The 16,827-nt window shown below is 39.6% G+C and overlaps 1 protein-coding gene across 3 annotated transcripts in view; it reads right to left on the reverse strand.

The window, feature by feature from the left end:
• Positions 1–5,589: 5,589 nt before the first annotated feature.
• The window catches only part of LOC125043328 (SUN domain-containing ossification factor-like), a 107,444-nt gene continuing 96,206 nt past the window's right edge, over positions 5,590–16,827 (reverse strand). For all 3 annotated transcript variants that reach the window (XM_047639406.1, XM_047639407.1, XM_047639408.1), the window contains 9 exons: positions 16,182–16,827; positions 15,282–15,406; positions 14,945–15,040; positions 14,547–14,723; positions 13,313–13,493; positions 11,914–12,923; positions 11,356–11,736; positions 11,043–11,211; positions 5,590–10,862 (listed from right to left, as the gene is read on the reverse strand). The exon at positions 16,182–16,827 is cut by the window's right edge and continues 850 nt beyond it. In XM_047639406.1, coding sequence (XP_047495362.1) covers positions 9,685–10,862; positions 11,043–11,211; positions 11,356–11,736; positions 11,914–12,923; positions 13,313–13,493; positions 14,547–14,723; positions 14,945–15,040; positions 15,282–15,406; positions 16,182–16,827 — 3,963 coding nt within the window. In that variant the 3' untranslated portion in view covers positions 5,590–9,684. The remainder of the gene's footprint in view (positions 10,863–11,042; positions 11,212–11,355; positions 11,737–11,913; positions 12,924–13,312; positions 13,494–14,546; positions 14,724–14,944; positions 15,041–15,281; positions 15,407–16,181) is intronic.

The raw sequence follows: 16,827 nt of genomic DNA on the forward strand, positions 1-16,827 counted from the left end.
TAGTGGGTACCCTGTTATATCTTAATCACATACGAAATCAGATCACTACTGAAACTAGAATCTTGGTTGTACAAACTCTAGCTCTAAGCATAATTAACTATTGTTCAAACATCAGGGGTTCGACTAACAAAACCCAGATGCCAAAAGTGCAAAAATGACAAAATTTTGCTGCCAGAGTAGCACTTGGTAATATCAGTAAACTTGATCACATCACCCCACATATCAAAAAATTAAAATGGTTAAAAGTTCACTCTAAATGCAGCTATGACACATGTTTATTTATTTACAAACTTATTCATGGGAATGATCCGAAATGGTTAATGGCCTTGCAAACCGTAGGGAACACATCAGGTGTCCAGACACGCCAAGTAAATTCCCTTTTTGTCAAGAGATCGAATACCAATACAGGGGCACGACAAATGGAAATACGTGGACCCAAGTTATGGAACATGCTATCAGATAATTTAAGAGGCATTAACAACTTCTGTAATTTTAAAATAAAATTAAAAGAACACCTCTTAAATACTCAAATGTAAATATATATATATTTATGTAAAGAATAACCATTGTAATTTAATGGAATAAAATGTTTTGACTTTGACTTTGATTCTCTCTCTCTCTCTCTATCTATCTATCTATCTCTCACCCTCTCTCTCTCTCTCTCTTTCTCCCCTTCTTCTCTCTCTCTCGTATTGATCTCAATTTCTCCCTCCCTTTCTCTATTCTCTCTCTCTCTCTCTCTCTCTCTCTCTCTCTATATATATATATATATATATATATATATGTATATATATATATATATATATATATATATATATATGTACCTCACCCTCTCTCTCTCTCTCTCTTTTTCCCCTTCTTCTCTCTCTCTCGTATTAATCTCAATTTCTCTCTCTCTTTCTTTCTCTCTCTCTCTCTCTCTCTCTCTATACATACATACATATATATATATATATATATATATATATATATATATGTGTGTGTGTGTGTGTGTGTGTGTGTGTGTGTGTGTGTGTGTGTGTGTGTGTGTATGCATATGCATATATAGTTATACATGTATACACACACACACACACACACACACACACACACACACACACACACACACACACATATATATATATATGCACACGCATTGTGTAAATTTGAGTCACGTGGTAATTAGTCTATTGGTCTATTGGTCTAATGGTTTACAGACATGCTATACTATATATATATATATATATATATATATATATACACATATACATATATATACATATATATATATATATATATATATATATATATATATATATATATGTGTGTGTGTGTGTGTGTGTGTGTGTGTGTGTGTGTGTGTATGCATATGCATATATAGTTATACATGTACACACACACACACACACACACACACACACACACACACACACACACACACACACACACACACACACACATATATATATATATACACACACCATTGTGTCAGGCGCAACTTATGCACTCTACTGCTCATCGGCCTAGTTACAGTGGTGATAGCGACAGGATTCGTCCACAACAAACCCTGTCTCCGGCTCCCACAGACTCCTGCCTCCGAAGCAACGAGCCAACAGACGTAGAACAAATATCACACACATTCAAGCAACCTACGTGTGATTGCACCTGACACACCGCTTGTCGAGTTGCTGACAACATCAGCACTCACTAAGTACGCAAATATTCTCGCGTGCCACCGTTACACAACGTTAATTGGCGCTCTTCGCCCTACGAGGGAATTACTGGCCTAGCCGTGCCCAACCGTGAGCCAAAGTCTGGGAATCCAGTGAAGTGGCATTGACGAAGGAGCTCCTACCCCTCCTGTCGACGGACCACCTGATCTACTACCTTCTCGCGCTGACGATCCACACCAGCCCGTAACCAACCTCCGCCATGAAATACATATTCAAAAGGTTAGTCAGAGTGTTGTGTTAAGGCGCAGATGTTTTTTTGTTAGTATATCTAGGTGATGTTATTTTTCTTTGATTATTATCATACCATATTGACCGATTTACTCCCGCACTGTGCATATGCTTGCATCTCCCCACTGAACAGAAAACGGCGCATCACCTTCTCTCGTGCTCACTCCCCCCTCGCCACTCACCACTTCCTTTCATTCAGTGACTAATATTCGTGATTTCCCCCTCTCTTTTCCTAGCACTGCATAACTAATTTCACTTTCGCAGAAAACAAAGGAAAATGTGCATGTACAAACAAAGGCACGAACCCACGACTGATACCACACGTCCCTCACTCACCTCCTTCCCGTGTAGCCCCCCCCCCCCCCCCGCTTTGTCTGACCTTTCCCGCACAGTAAACACGTTCTTGGTACCTCACTACGTTATTGCTCTCGCATGAACATTGTACTCACTTTATCGCTTATTGACACTGAACATCGTACCTCCCCTAAACACCGTGGCATGAATTTCAGCATGTATAGACTTTGCCGAAATTCATTGACCTCAGTATTTTTGACACTGATGGACTGGTCAGGGATATGTGTTACTATTCCCATAGTAACCCTCTCAGGCATTGCATCGTATCTTGTGTCCTTTGGTCGTTGTCGACGTCCCTATCGTACAGGAAGACTTCCTCCTTGTCACAGGACAAGGTTGCCGTGCATAGTGCATTTATATATGATCTCAGTCCTCCCAGTAAACCAAGATGTCTTTCTCTTTGTCATTCCGTGGCGTTTTCGCTGTCATACGCGCCCAGTAACATTGTCATCTTTCATGAATCTTACGTACTCGCTGCCGAGTCTGCCACACCGACTAACAATGTTACTCCTCAGAATCTAGGCGTGCCAGCTGCCAAGTCAGCCACACCTGCGTCACGGCAAGCGGCGGGTTGCCGCCCCGTCTGACCTTGCTGTTGTCCCTGTTAAACCTGAGGATGGAGTTCCCTCAATAACTCCTCGCGCATCCGCAACTAGCAATGTCTCCCCTGTGGTTATTTCTCTTAAGTCTGAGGACGGCTTTCTCTCAGCACTCGCTCGCAAATGCGAGGCCCGTGACGCCTCCACTCCAGTAGTTTCGAAGCCTGAGGATGATCTTCCCGTCAGCACAAGCATGGAACCACGCAGCTGATGCCGTACCCTACATTTTTACATGGACCACATCGTTAGATAATCTATTCAGTAAAGTCCTTGAGATCACTTTTTTGCCTCCTACGGTTGGTACGGCATTGATGATTTCAGATGGAGCATGCGTTGGTCGCCCTACCTGCGCCATGACGCAAAGGATGGTCATTATGTTACAAGTTATCAACGTCAACGAGACCCCTGTTCATCTCAAGCGTGCCATGGGAGTACCTGATTGCGGGGTCACGCGTCTCCCGGTAGCTGAACTCGACCTTCCCACGCCTACTCGTACTACCTCTGTTACACATGTTCTTGGCCCGTCGACACCTGCAGCCCCACTTGTTTTGCATACATTGTCGTTTGTTTTACCTTCTACAGAGACTGAGGATTGTATTTCTATATTACTTTATTTTTTCTAGTTAGTCAGACGACGTCAACATAACACAAGTCAATTGCAACAACGCTCTGACTGTCCTCAAGGTCCACGGAAACGCAAATTCGACTTCCGACTCAGCACACTGCGCTTCTCTGACCGTGTCCCTTGCTCCCACACAACATTCTACCCTTTGACCAGCAGATTAGTGGTCTTGCCATGGGCTCCACCCTGAGTGCAGTCATGGCCTGCCTGTTCATGGAGACGCTGGAGAGTGATAATTACAAGGATATAATCGGCAGACATTCAACTTGGCTTCGTTACATAAATGATGTCCTTGTCATTGTCCCCAGAAGGTCGTGCTTACACTGACGCGGCTTAATTCCGTCCATGAGAAAATACATTTCACCGTGGAAGAGGAAGAGGATCAGACATTACCTTCCCTAGAGACTGATCCATCGGGGTGACGATGGCCTACGTTTCTCTGTGTACAGCAAGCCTACAAATGAAGATGATTATCTCCATTACTACTCCGCCCACAGCATCAAACCAAAATCTAGTGGATCTGAGGATCTGCAGCCCTAAATTTCTTGAGGATGAGGTTGCCTATATATTTGATTTTTTAATGAAACATATATATCCCAGAGACTTCCTGCTAAACCTCAGAAAGAACTCGCAAGATCAAACCCTGCACCCTCTTCTAATCATTTTCTCATATTACCGCCATGTAACATTTCCCAGGCGATCAGCAGATACTTCGGCAATACAGTGACAATCGCCAGCACATCCGGGAAAAAAATACGTGACATAATACGAGACAGAAAGCAGCCAGAAAGCAATCCTAACAGTGTTGTATATCGCATACGATGCAACAGATGCGATGCAGCATACTTTGGTGAAACGGGCCGCCATAATAGGCATCGGAAAGTGTAGCACGACACTTTTTGTCGGCGGAAACGAGGGCTATGTGTAACAATTACTGTATAAATAATTGAATTAGGAAAACTCCAATGTTTTACTTTTACCTTACTTTTAAACCAAAAGAAAAAAAATCAGCCTCTTCTAATGCTCATCCTTGCAACACTGACAAGAGTCAACTTTTTATTTCATTGACATTTATTAGTAATAGTATTAACAGTAATATCAGCATTCATATACTGGTAGAAGAGCAATTTTTTTGAGAGCAGGATACATATTGTCAAAGTAACTTTCCAATGAAGATAGATAGGTGGGGAGGTGGGCAAGCAGTTAGGCAGATAGATAAATAGGTATATAGATAGATGTGTGTATATGTTTACTCATATGTATATTTATATTTGTATACTTATATGTATACAGAAGATTTCAGCAATAAAAATAATAATGATAGATATGAAGAGAAATCTCTCCTCGTATTTTCTAACTGCAGGATTATGGGTTCTAGACTTGAATTCTTCTTCTCTTAGGCAAAGGTAAAAGGGGCTCTTTGTAATTCTTTGCTTGGCAGTTCAAGATTCTCTGCAAGGCTAGCATACCCTTATTGAGGTAAGAGGCGCTCAGGCCGTCGGCTATTTAAAAAGATAGCAACAGGCCACTCATGAATGAATTAATAAAATTTATATGTTGGTTCTGGTTGGTCTTCTGTTATTATTTGTAATAATCATTATTTGGTTAGAGTAAAATGGACTTTTTAAGTATTCCTGTCACTTGTATTCCTACAGATTTTAATAACTTTATCATTATTTTTTGTTGGAACTTTTTGGTCGACAATAAAAGATGGATTTGCCTGCAGACGAGTTTCCTCAATTCAGTGTCAACATATTTCTCAAGCTATATGGATTTATGTCATCTAACTTAAGGATCTGAACATCAAGATCTACTTTTCAAATGAGTAATTTAAGGAAAGGTATATCTCTAGTATAACACATAATGATGATGAATAAAGCTAACAGATAAATTTTCTTATTATTGTTATTATATTGAATTTATTTATCCATTTCATTTATTATCATAGTAATATATATATATATTTTTTTCAAAATTTAAAGAATATATTTTGATACTAATCTCAAAACCTTCAATGCCATGTAAAACAACATTCCATGCCAATTTCCAGGGAAAGGTTAATAAATCCTTGTTCTTTATAACGTAAATTTTATTCATCAGCCTCGTATCTGTTTAACAGACAATAAGAAGCTCAGTAGAAAACTTCAAGCTTGCAATCCAATTCCCATTTGCCCTTCCCTATGACTTGATGTCTTCCCCTGAGCTTCTTTACTAAGCACATCTTCCTCATTCTTGGAAGATATCAGGAGAAAAGGAAAAAACAGTTTACTAAGAATTGCTGGGAAAGAATGGCAAACTCACTGTATTTATTTTTTGGTATATGAGCCATATGTTACAATATACATTACAATTGGTCTGCCTTCTTCCAAATATTTTTGAAACTAATTACAGATATCAAGGAAGAGAGAAATGAATGATAACTGATTAATAAATACAAAATATACAGCACATTTGTGAACTAACACACTAACCTACATTTTCAGCATCCTGTACATATATAGTGTCTCACAGTTACAGTTCAGAATATTTGTAAGAGCTTTATGAGAAAAGAAAAGAAAAAATACACAGTAGAAACGAGTATGTCCTAAATCAAAGATCCATGGCTACTGAGTTACCTCTAGGATTGCAATACCCACAAAAATGCTCTACTGTCACTGCACAAGAGCCTTTCATTTCTCTTCCTTGTCCACAGAACTCTGCACCACTTTTTGGGATATTTTTAATACCTAAATCCTACCTAAACACGTGTTGTAGACAGTTTCTTGTAAGTACAATATAAATAATTGAAAAAAAATATTACTGTGGCATACTACAGTGATATATCTGTTTCTCATATTGCCAATATTGTTTTACAGTAAGAGTGATGTACAGATGCAGTGTACACAAATTCATACACCTCTACATGCACAAAAACTGGTATGTGTGTAATTATGTGTAAAGATATGTGTGAATTTAAAAACTCATTTCACAGAAGATGACATGCACTCCTATGCATGAACATACAGTGTATATAAATAATCACAAGGTTTTCAGATACACATGGTACGGTAAGAGCTTCTTCTTTTTCCTCCCTATGGTATGCTATTCTCCCCACCTACCTTCTGACTAGAAACCAAGAGGAAGCACCCTTTGGCTAGTGGGAAAAATAGCATATCGTTTATCATATAAGGGGGATGGATTTTATGTCAGCTCTGAAGATTAAACAACTCACAACGCACAGGCAATAATCATGTGAAGATATTCAAGCTGGTCATTGCAATCCTTCATTTAAAAAGTCCTATAATTTAACCAACATGAACAGCATCTTGCATATCCTAAAAATCAACACAATATCTAGAATGTCTGATAGGAAAAAAAGAAACATAGTCTGTTAGTATACCTTTCACAAAGAAATTTGAATACAAGCCCTTAGAAATGAAAAGGCTTATTAATTATCAATACAACAAAACATTTTTTTACATTAGTAAACTTTAATAAACGATAAATAAAATAACGCAAGGGACATAACCCAAGATCAGAGTCTATGCAACTTTTTTAACAGTCAACTAACCAGTGGTCTCAGGTAACATACAAAGTAAAAACTAAACTTATGACATAAATAGTTCCCATTTATAATTTGTTCAAAGCAGTGCCTTAGGCTGTCAGTTCCTTAGGCAAATGCCACTAAGTCAAACATTCTCAAACCGTTCTATTCTGATTTCACACCAAATTTAAAAAAAAGTACAAGGCTTTCACCAGTATGTCCACCAGAAATATACAATTTCTAGAAAGGATGAATGACCTGCATTTACTACTACCACTGTCTGTTATTGATAGAAATATTTGTCTTTTTCCGTTTACCTGAAAAGCCTAAAAAGAAATGAATAAGCTTTACTTCAACTCAATAAGCTTTAGAAATTAAAAGGTAAAACTGAGGAGAAAATAGGAGCATAAATTCCACTAGTCATCGTTTGCACCATTCTTCTTGTATTTGTAAATATGATTTTGAAAAAAAAGTGGAATGATCGTGAAATATATTACAACTATCATAATATTCCATGTGTCAGGAAGTAGTACTATGTGCATGTTGTCTAGGTTCAGTATATATTATATATTATTATCACAGTTTTAATATCTAATTATCTTTAAATGTTACAACAAAACCTTTAAAACAATTAGGCTTATCACTATATCGTAAACAAGATACATGTCCACAATACTACTTCAACATTTGATATGGAAAGTTAAATGCATGGCTACATTTTAAAAATTACTTTAAAAAACATCATTTGCCAAAAAAGGTGAAAAAAGAAAACTTAATACACTTTGCACTAGTTTCTACAATATCTATTTAGAATTAGTAGTTAATTCTTCCTTTTAGCTAGAAACGAGAAAAAATAGTAAATCATTCTGCAATTTCTAATGGGCAATCTTAAATCCAGCAGAATCTATGACTTGCCTTGTTGTGCCAGAGACTGTAGCTTGTTCGAGTAAGCTCAACACCACTGCTAACAAGCCATTCTGGCCTATGAGAGAGAGGTCTGAACACAAAGCAAAGAGTAAGTCAGTAGGCATTAAAGAGCTGAAGCAATTGCTTGATATCACTCCTTCACAATATACTCACTGATCTCCATCGTTATGTAATTCCTCAAAGCAAATAACTGACTGCAAAACAGGTAAAATAACAGAAATCAGTAAACTTGTTTGATAACTGTCTCTGTACCAAGTAGAACTCCTATAAACTATTGCATGTGCTTATGGATAATGTATGTTTTTGTGAGTGAGTGGGTACATGTGAGTGTCATGAAACAGTATATAAAGACATTGATGTTGACACATGCAACCTCCCTTGGCAAGAAATTAAATATGTAATCCTGGATTATTCACAGATTATGAAACCATAACTACGTATTAAGAGTCTTATCTAATTACAATACTAAGCCCACAGATTTACTATCATGAGAACTTTTGCTAAAACTGCAAACTTTTGTAAAGTGATATTTTAGACCTTGTATGGCAATCCTTATGACTGTTTACAGAACCCAATAAGGAACATTGCATGTGACTGGAATTGGGCATTGTGTATGTGTATGTTCATATATAAGTTTTTGTATACAACTGTCTATGCATACTTGTGTGTGGTGTATCCGTGCTTGTGAAATAGTGGGTGCATGGACATAAAGAAAATTATGGTCATTTAGTTCAACAAGTAAATAACATTACATTGAAATAACATCTTAAAACATCTGAGAAGTCATATAAAATAGTTATCTGATTATCTAATAATACAACAGATATAATCAGGAATGTTCATCATTAACTCACATACCTTTCTTTGCTCACAGACACAAAAACAAAATACACTTTGAAGTTACAATCTACAAATATTGTAACTTCTATTCTCCATCTTCGTCTTCACCTTGTACCTCTAATGTTAGAAAAAAAAAAAAAAAAAAAATTGGGGAGGGAAAGAGAAACTATCTGGTGCACAATTCTTCTTAGAAGAGAGTTCTAATACTTCTAGGTGTTTTGTTTTGTTTTTCTTCTTTTTTTATCTCAGCAATAGGTAAACGAATCCTAAGACATGACTAGCAAGGGGGTAATACTTGCATTCCGATTCCTAAGTGTATTGAATCAAAGTCCCTGACAAGATATCCCATATCTTTGTCTGCCTTGACTGAGGATACTCATGGCTACATTACAGGAACTGTCAACCATGTGGTGGGTATCTGTATATAGGTTCCTTCTGCATTCTTTCAAAGGCAAAACAAGACGTATTATAGGTGAACCACTTCTATCTCATATTTTTGTTAAACAGTTGGTTTAAGAGTAAATATGGGCTAGTTAATGCCATATACTCTGGCAGCAGTCAATGTAACAACGTAAGAAGAGTAAAAATATAACCAAATTTTCCTTTCAGTTCACAAAATAGTCATAATCTCACAATGTTAACCTAATAAATACAAAAATTAACATAGACATTGAGCAAACACTGAAGTGAAACACTTATGAAAATTACCTTCTCATTATGAAGCCTAGAAATAAATACAACATATATATATATGTGTGATAAATAATAGTCAGTAGTAGCCTGCTGAAATATCCCCTTTAATTCCCACAGCGCATCTCACAAAGGTAATCTTTGTCCAAGGAGAACAATACAATGGCAACGCTGGCAGCAATTAATTGGTCAGGTTCCTGTATCTCTTTCTGGTATAGTGTCTTCCTTTGTTAAAACTGGTGATCTCACCTTTGACTTCTTCTTCTTCACTTTCTTCTCTGTGTTGGATACATCCCCTGGCACCTGCCCCTCCTCTTTCTTTAATTTTCGACTCCTATTGCTGGAGTCACTGCATGTGCTCACTGTCTCGCTGCTACTTCCCCCCGGGTGTTGTGATGAGTACCATTCCCAGTTGTCTGACCGGAGCTTTACCTTTGTCTTGGCTTTTGGAATGACCTTTTGTCTTTCACTCATAAGTAACCGATCATGATCTGTGTACATAAAGTTCTTTCCCACATATAATGGAGTATGAGAATCGATGCCATTTGCATAGCCATCTGCATATACACTATTTGGTGTATAACTGTAAACAAGACCATGCTCACCATTTATTTTTGTATCTTCGCTGAAGTGCACACTGCTGTGTCCATTAGGATAAAATTCATTATGTTGGCCTTGGAAATCATATGATGTTCCATTAGACATGGAAAAAACTTCATCATGATCATTAAGCCTGTCTGTCTGATCTAATCCCTGCGAACTAAAATACCTATTTTCTACATTAATATCCTTTGTCTTTCGGATCTTTTTAACCTTTTTGCCCTTCTCCTTCCCACTCTTCATACTTTCTGATGCACTGCATACAGATATTGACTTAGAGAGTTTACCAGATTTCTTATTTTGGCTATCACAGTTAGTGCAACAAGGTAAAGAATGTCTCTTAGAAGTTACTGGCTCTGTGTCAACTAGTACCTTCCCCCCTGGCTCTAACTCACTGATAAAAGGCCTCGGAATGCAAGGGTCCCCTTCTTCCAACATTTCATAAAACACACTGTCCTGTTCATTATAGAATGGTTCATAAGGTATCCCAGATATGTCTGGTGAGTCTGGAGATGACAGAGGGGTGATGGGAGTGGAACATGACTCACTTTTGTCCCCGCAGAATAGTACTCCTGCACTTGACTTGTTAAGCTTCTCTATACGTTTTGCTCTCCTGGAGGATAAGGTGGAATTTTCCACTATGCTGGCATTGGACTTTGACCTCTTCAACGTTCCGCTGGTCGACTTCCTCTTCTTCTTGTGGTCTACCATTGAATCCATCAAGATAGGGATAGCTGGCTCGATGATGAGAAGGTCTTGATATGTACCTGTAAAGTGGTGAAGGTGTTAATTGGAATACACAATGCCCAAATATTTTACTGAGAAGTAACAGTTCTATTTTATGAAAGTGGATCTATATTTTACTTATATTTCTCATATTTATCTCCACATCCTTGGGGAAAAAAATATGCAAAATGCTAAATCTATAAGATGCTTAATCCACTCACCTGATATATTGAGTGCCTCTTCACTGGGCCTTCGTCGACGTGGCCGAGATGCTCTCTCCCTGGTGATACTGTCTACTGACCGTCTTCTCACTCGACTGGGTATCTGATCTTCAAAATTGCATCTTCTGCTCTCATGTCCAATTTGACTTTCAGGATCTTCACTTGGGGTCTGTTTGGGAAATATCATGAAATAAGATTAGGAATAATCTCATAAACACAAGAGCTAGTACTTACAAAAGAAACAAGCCACACATATGGAATGATCTAATAAGCCCATTTAAACTATTTTGAAGGCACAGAATATTATACTTACTTGTGCTCTCCTTTCATTTAAAGCTCCACTCTCCTGTCTCATATCAGCAATCCTCCTCCTGTGGCAAATAGTGAACACCACACACAGCACCACAACTTCCACCACCATGAGTAGCAAGTGTTGCTCCACTACTGTGTGTGCCAGAGTCTCTCTTTCTTCCACAAGCTTTTCCAGGATGTTGCTCACATTCCCAAGTTGTTCCTCCAAGCTCTTGATGTCCCTCTGGTGCTCCTGGTCCCGCTCATAGGCCTGGCGGGATGTGGCATTCAGGGCAGCAATAGTAAGATTAAACTGCTTCTGCATTTCCTCCATCTGTCGCTTGTATCTTCTGCTCAATTCCTCAAGGTACTGACTGCTGATTGACATGTTGTACTCCAGGGCCTGTAAATACAAGTGATTAAATTTGCTGTAATACTAAATAACATGCTTTAAAATGCAAGATATAAATTTCCCATGTTGAGGAGTCTTGACTATCTGACCATTTTTCATTACACTACAGGAAGGTAAAATACATATTTTTAAAGAACCTACTAACTATAAAAGAAGAAAAAAAATTACCTTAATCTTATTAGATAATCGAACTACAATGGACTCCTTGTTTGTTGGTGAGCTTGAAAGTTGCTTCGGCTCAACTGGAGGTGGGGTAGAGGAAGGAGGAGGAGGAGGGGCCACTGTAGCAAGGTCCTCAGTAGGGGCAAACTCTTCCTCCTCCAAGTTCACCTCTCCGAATCCTGAGCCCTCAACCTCCATGGGCTCCAGGGTTTCCCCGGCAGAGGAGTCAGATTCCATCTCCTTTGCCACCTTCTCCTGAACTGCATTTCCACTGGCCTTGGGTTCTTTGGCTGCTACCTTTTGGGGCTGACTTGGTCCATTGTCAGGGGAAGGGGTCTGGGATCCTTCGTCTGATTTCTCAGAGTCTAGCTCCGCTGGCGCCTGACCATCCTCTATTTCAACGAGCTTCAGCCCTTGAACTTCGGAGGGCCTACTGATATTTGCATCTGTGGCATCTGCTCTTGTTATGCTGGATGTATTGATCACTGCATTTTTGACATATGATGGAATTTGCTTTGAGGTTGTCATGATATCTGAAGAGGTTGTTGAGAAATTTTCAGGCAGATGAGTATCACTGGGGTCACAAGCTGTCTGGCTATCAACTATTCTGGGATCCTGCATAAAGCACATGGCCAGCACGTGCTTTGGGGACAGCATAACACATACATAACTGTTATTACAAACAGTATCATAAACAACACTATCATTGACCTCAGGCTCTGCACACATCACTGAAGCTAGCCTGCGACAAAAGCTTGAATTCTTGACAGTGGATGAAACAAAGGGCTGTAACATGAGGGCTTCATACTCCATTTTGTAGCAAGATAATATGTAGTTCAGGGTTCCAGCCATTGAACACATGCCACTTTCCATTGCAAACTTGGGGTGAAGGGAATAACATCTCTCATCTGGTTCTGTGGAGATGCTGCTTGGTCTATACCCTCTCTTGATGACATCTAAGACTCCAGTAAACATGTTCTTAAGCACAGCTGGGATCACACTTGGCTTTCCTTCATCTGTGACAAAAAAATGGAATTAGTAGAGAAGCTGTACTTCAAGTCTTATATTCTTCAATGTTTTATTTACAACTCCAACTGACAAATATTCTAAGGAAAGGCATAAAAAAATCTGAACACGAGGAATCAAAGACCTATAAATGTATATTGTAGAAAAGCACCAAAGATGTTTGCAGTTTATAAAGTTAATCTTATTCACTGAAATACAATCACTTCCATTGTGTATTGTGTGTATTCTGTTACAGGATAGTGCTAACATTACACCACTGTCAGCCTCTAGTAACTCTATCTTATTAACCTCCTTCTTAGCTAACCAGAGATTCTGCAAATAGAAATTTGCGGTAAACATCAGGTGCGGATTTTGATCTCTATCTCCAAGATCATATTACCTTTGTGCTTCTTTCCAGAAATTTCTTCCTCCACTGCTTCTGTGAAAGTTTCTTCACTGTCTTCGCTGTCCTCACTAACATCTTCTATTGTATCAATGACTTCAAACTCAGACAGACCATAAATGCGAAAAAGAGATATTGGGCAGAAGAATTCCGAACCATAATGACTCAGGACTTCAACCTGGAAAGTAAAGCAATAAGAAATTAAAAATAAAATAATATTAAATAAAATATTGTAAAATTATCATAAACACCACAAAACACCCACATAGTTATCTGAAAAATTAGTACAATCCCAACCACATAGGCTTATATAAAAACACAAAGATATATAGCTATATATGCAGAGACGAGAAATGTATACATACATGTAGTACGAGTATGTGAAAAACTGAGAAAGAAAAAGAGGGGGAGAGGGAGATTAAAAAAAAAAAAAGAAAGGAAGGAAGAAAGAAAGAAAGAAAAAAACATTGGAAGGAAAATAAGAAAGAATGAAGGGAAGAAGGGAGAGAGAGAGGGGGAGACAGATAGAAAACGCATAAATGAACAAATGAGTTTGTGTGTGAAGAAACAACGCAGTGACTCCACAAAAGTGATTGCATATATAATCGGGTTCCTGAGTGTGCAAAGAGGAGGTTAAATGATTTAAGGAGTAAGAGACTGAGTGAGTGAATGAGCAAGCAAAGGGAAGAAGGGAACTAAGAGCCTCTATGAAGACCTGTCAGGGCTCATTGTTCGAAGACATGCTGAGGGAGTGTCTTGGATGCTTGTTGTGTGTGTATGCTGATGCTGTGTGACATACTGTATATCACCATCTAGGAAATAAGGGTGGGAAAAAAGAACAAACAGGTGGATCAGTGTAGGGGAAAAAACGAACAAACAAAGGCAATGGAAACACAGATATTATTAGTGTAATGATGCTACAACAATCAAAGGGCTCAATATGTACTCCCACCCTCTGCTCTATGGTGATGTATTAAAAAGAATGAAAGGAAAAAACAACAACATAATAATGAAACAGCTTCTACACTATAACTATACCCTTCCTACTTAACTTACACTAAACCAAAGAAATATAGAAAAAAATCTACCTCACCAAAAGACTGAACGTTAAGAATTAGTATACTCCCATATCCCTTCCCCCATCAAAAAAACCCTCCCCTTCCCCACACCACCCCCAACCCCAGGATCCCCAGGACCCCCAGGACCACACAAGGATCCCAGCCATCATTACCTTGACGTATTTGTAAAAGTCTTCGGTGTCCACGTGGAAGGACTGGACGCCGCGGTTGCCCTCCTGCGCCGTGAACCGCCCCAGAGAAGACCAATCACGCGACGGATAGCGGTGACTTCCCGATACCTGGATTTCCTTCGGTAAATTACTGAAGAGTTCAAAATTGGCAATGTCAAACTGCGGAATTAAGAGAAAGGGAGAAGGAGGCATTAATTGCGAGTGGTAAGTATGGCGAGGATGAGGTCTTAATTATACTACAATCATACACGTCAATTTTTTTTCGACTGATTTGAATACCATTTAATACACACGCGCGCAGTCACTCACCCACAAGACACACACACACTAAACAAAATAATAAAACAATAAAATAAAAAAGGGAACCTAAATAAGCTCACCTTTTGTGGTCGGATGCTCTCGCAGAGTTCAATAATGAACCAAATCTTGTCCCTGCACTTGTTCAACATGTACTCATCCCTGTTTGAATGGATCACCTGCGGGTACGGGGAGAGAAACAAATTATCACAGGTCATTCCACAAGACATGGACTTTCCTTGACGTTAAACAACAACCACAACAACAACAACAATAACAATAAAAAGCATGGAACGACTAATCATCAACACATTCGAAAATGCGCATCGAATATTTCTTTTCTCTTTTTTTTTTCTCTCTCTCAATCTCAATCTAAACTGAAGACCGAATGCATCCGCTAAAGCACGGCCACACACTTACCTTCGACGCGTGTGTGGCTTCCGGATTGGCAGACATCAGTTTCGAGCCACAGTCAGGTGACGCGTAGTTTTTGCTCTTCACTTTCGGCCCTTTGTGACCATTGCCACTGTGGCCGTTCGTGTTTACTGTGGAAGGGAATTCGCTTTTAATGCACTGCGTCGAGAGAGGGAGGGGGGGAAGGAGGGAGAGAGAAGACGGGGGAGAGAGAGAGAGAGAGAGAGAGAGAGAGAGAGAGAGAGAGAGAGAGAGAGATAGAGAGATAGAGAGATAGAGAGAGAGAGAGAGAGAGAGAGAGAGAGAGAGAGAGAGAGAGAGAGAGAGAGAGAGGAGAGAGAGAGAGAGAGAGAGAGAGAGAGAGAGAGAGAGAGAGAGAGAGAGAGAGAGAGAGAGAGAGAGAGAGAGAGAGAGAGAGAGAGGAGGGAGGGAGGGAGGGAGGGAGGGAGGGAGGAAGGGGGAGAGAGAGAGAGAGAGAGAGAGAGAGAGAGAGAGAGAGAGAGAGAGAGAGAGAGAGAGAGAGAGAGAGAGAGAGAGAGAGAAAGAGACAGACTGAGAGAGAGAGAAACTAAGAGAGAGAGAGAGAGAGAGAGAGAGAGAGAGAGAGAGAGAGAGAGAGAGAGAGAGAGAGAGAGAGAGAGAGAGAGAGAGAGAGAGAGATGGGGGAAAGGAAAAAGAAGAAGAAGAAGAAGAAGAAGAAGAAGGAGAAGAAGAAGAAGAAGGAGCAGAATTGAAGGAGCAGTTGACACACACATACAAAAACACATCAAATGAGCGAGAAAATAATTATTTCATCTATATCCAAGATGCACAGAATTAACCCTCAAAAGAAGGCCAACTCTCTATTACAAACAACCAACAACCGACCCAAGCGGACAAAAGGCCAAGCGCAAGGTCCTTCCCTACCGTCATTTTTCTTCTCCGCGTTGACCCTCTGCGTAAACTGGCTGTACGTCTCCAAGGTATCGGGACTTTTCTCCTCTTCTTTCTTGTCCGCTTTCCCCTCTTCTGCCAACTCTTTCGTCTTCTTGATCTTGGCGGTTTCTGCCTGTTGCTTCTTCTTCGCCTTCTCCGGATCTCCCGGCTCTTTTTCCGCCTTTGTGATGTTGGCCGTCGCCCTCTCTCCTTTCTCTTCGTCTATTTCCTTTTCTTTGGTAGCTTTTGTTTCTTTCTGCTTCTTGTCTTCGCCCTCGTGTTCCTTCGCGTCTTCAGCTTTGTCTTGGCTTTCCTCTTCCTTCGAAGACTCTTTGGGGAGTTCCTCTTTCTGCTCTTCCTTCTGTTCCTCTTCCGCCTGGTCCTTCGTCTTCTCTTTCTCTTCTGTCGCTTCACTGGGTTCCTCTTCAGAGTCGTTCTTGTCGCTCACGGCGTCCTGGGATTCCACTTTACCTGCTTCAGTTTCTGCTTCTGCTTTTTGTTCCTCTGGTTCCGGGCCTTTCTCCTTCTCTTTCTCTTGTCCTTCCTTTCTTTTCTTCTTCTTCTTCTCCTCCTCGCCCAGGTCCGTTTTCTCTGGTTCTTCTACGGTGCTGATATCTTTTTTCTTCTTTTCCTCCGT

Source organism: Penaeus chinensis, chromosome 33 (genome assembly GCF_019202785.1).
Source record: "Penaeus chinensis breed Huanghai No. 1 chromosome 33, ASM1920278v2, whole genome shotgun sequence".
NCBI lineage: Eukaryota > Metazoa > Arthropoda > Malacostraca > Decapoda > Penaeidae > Penaeus > Penaeus chinensis.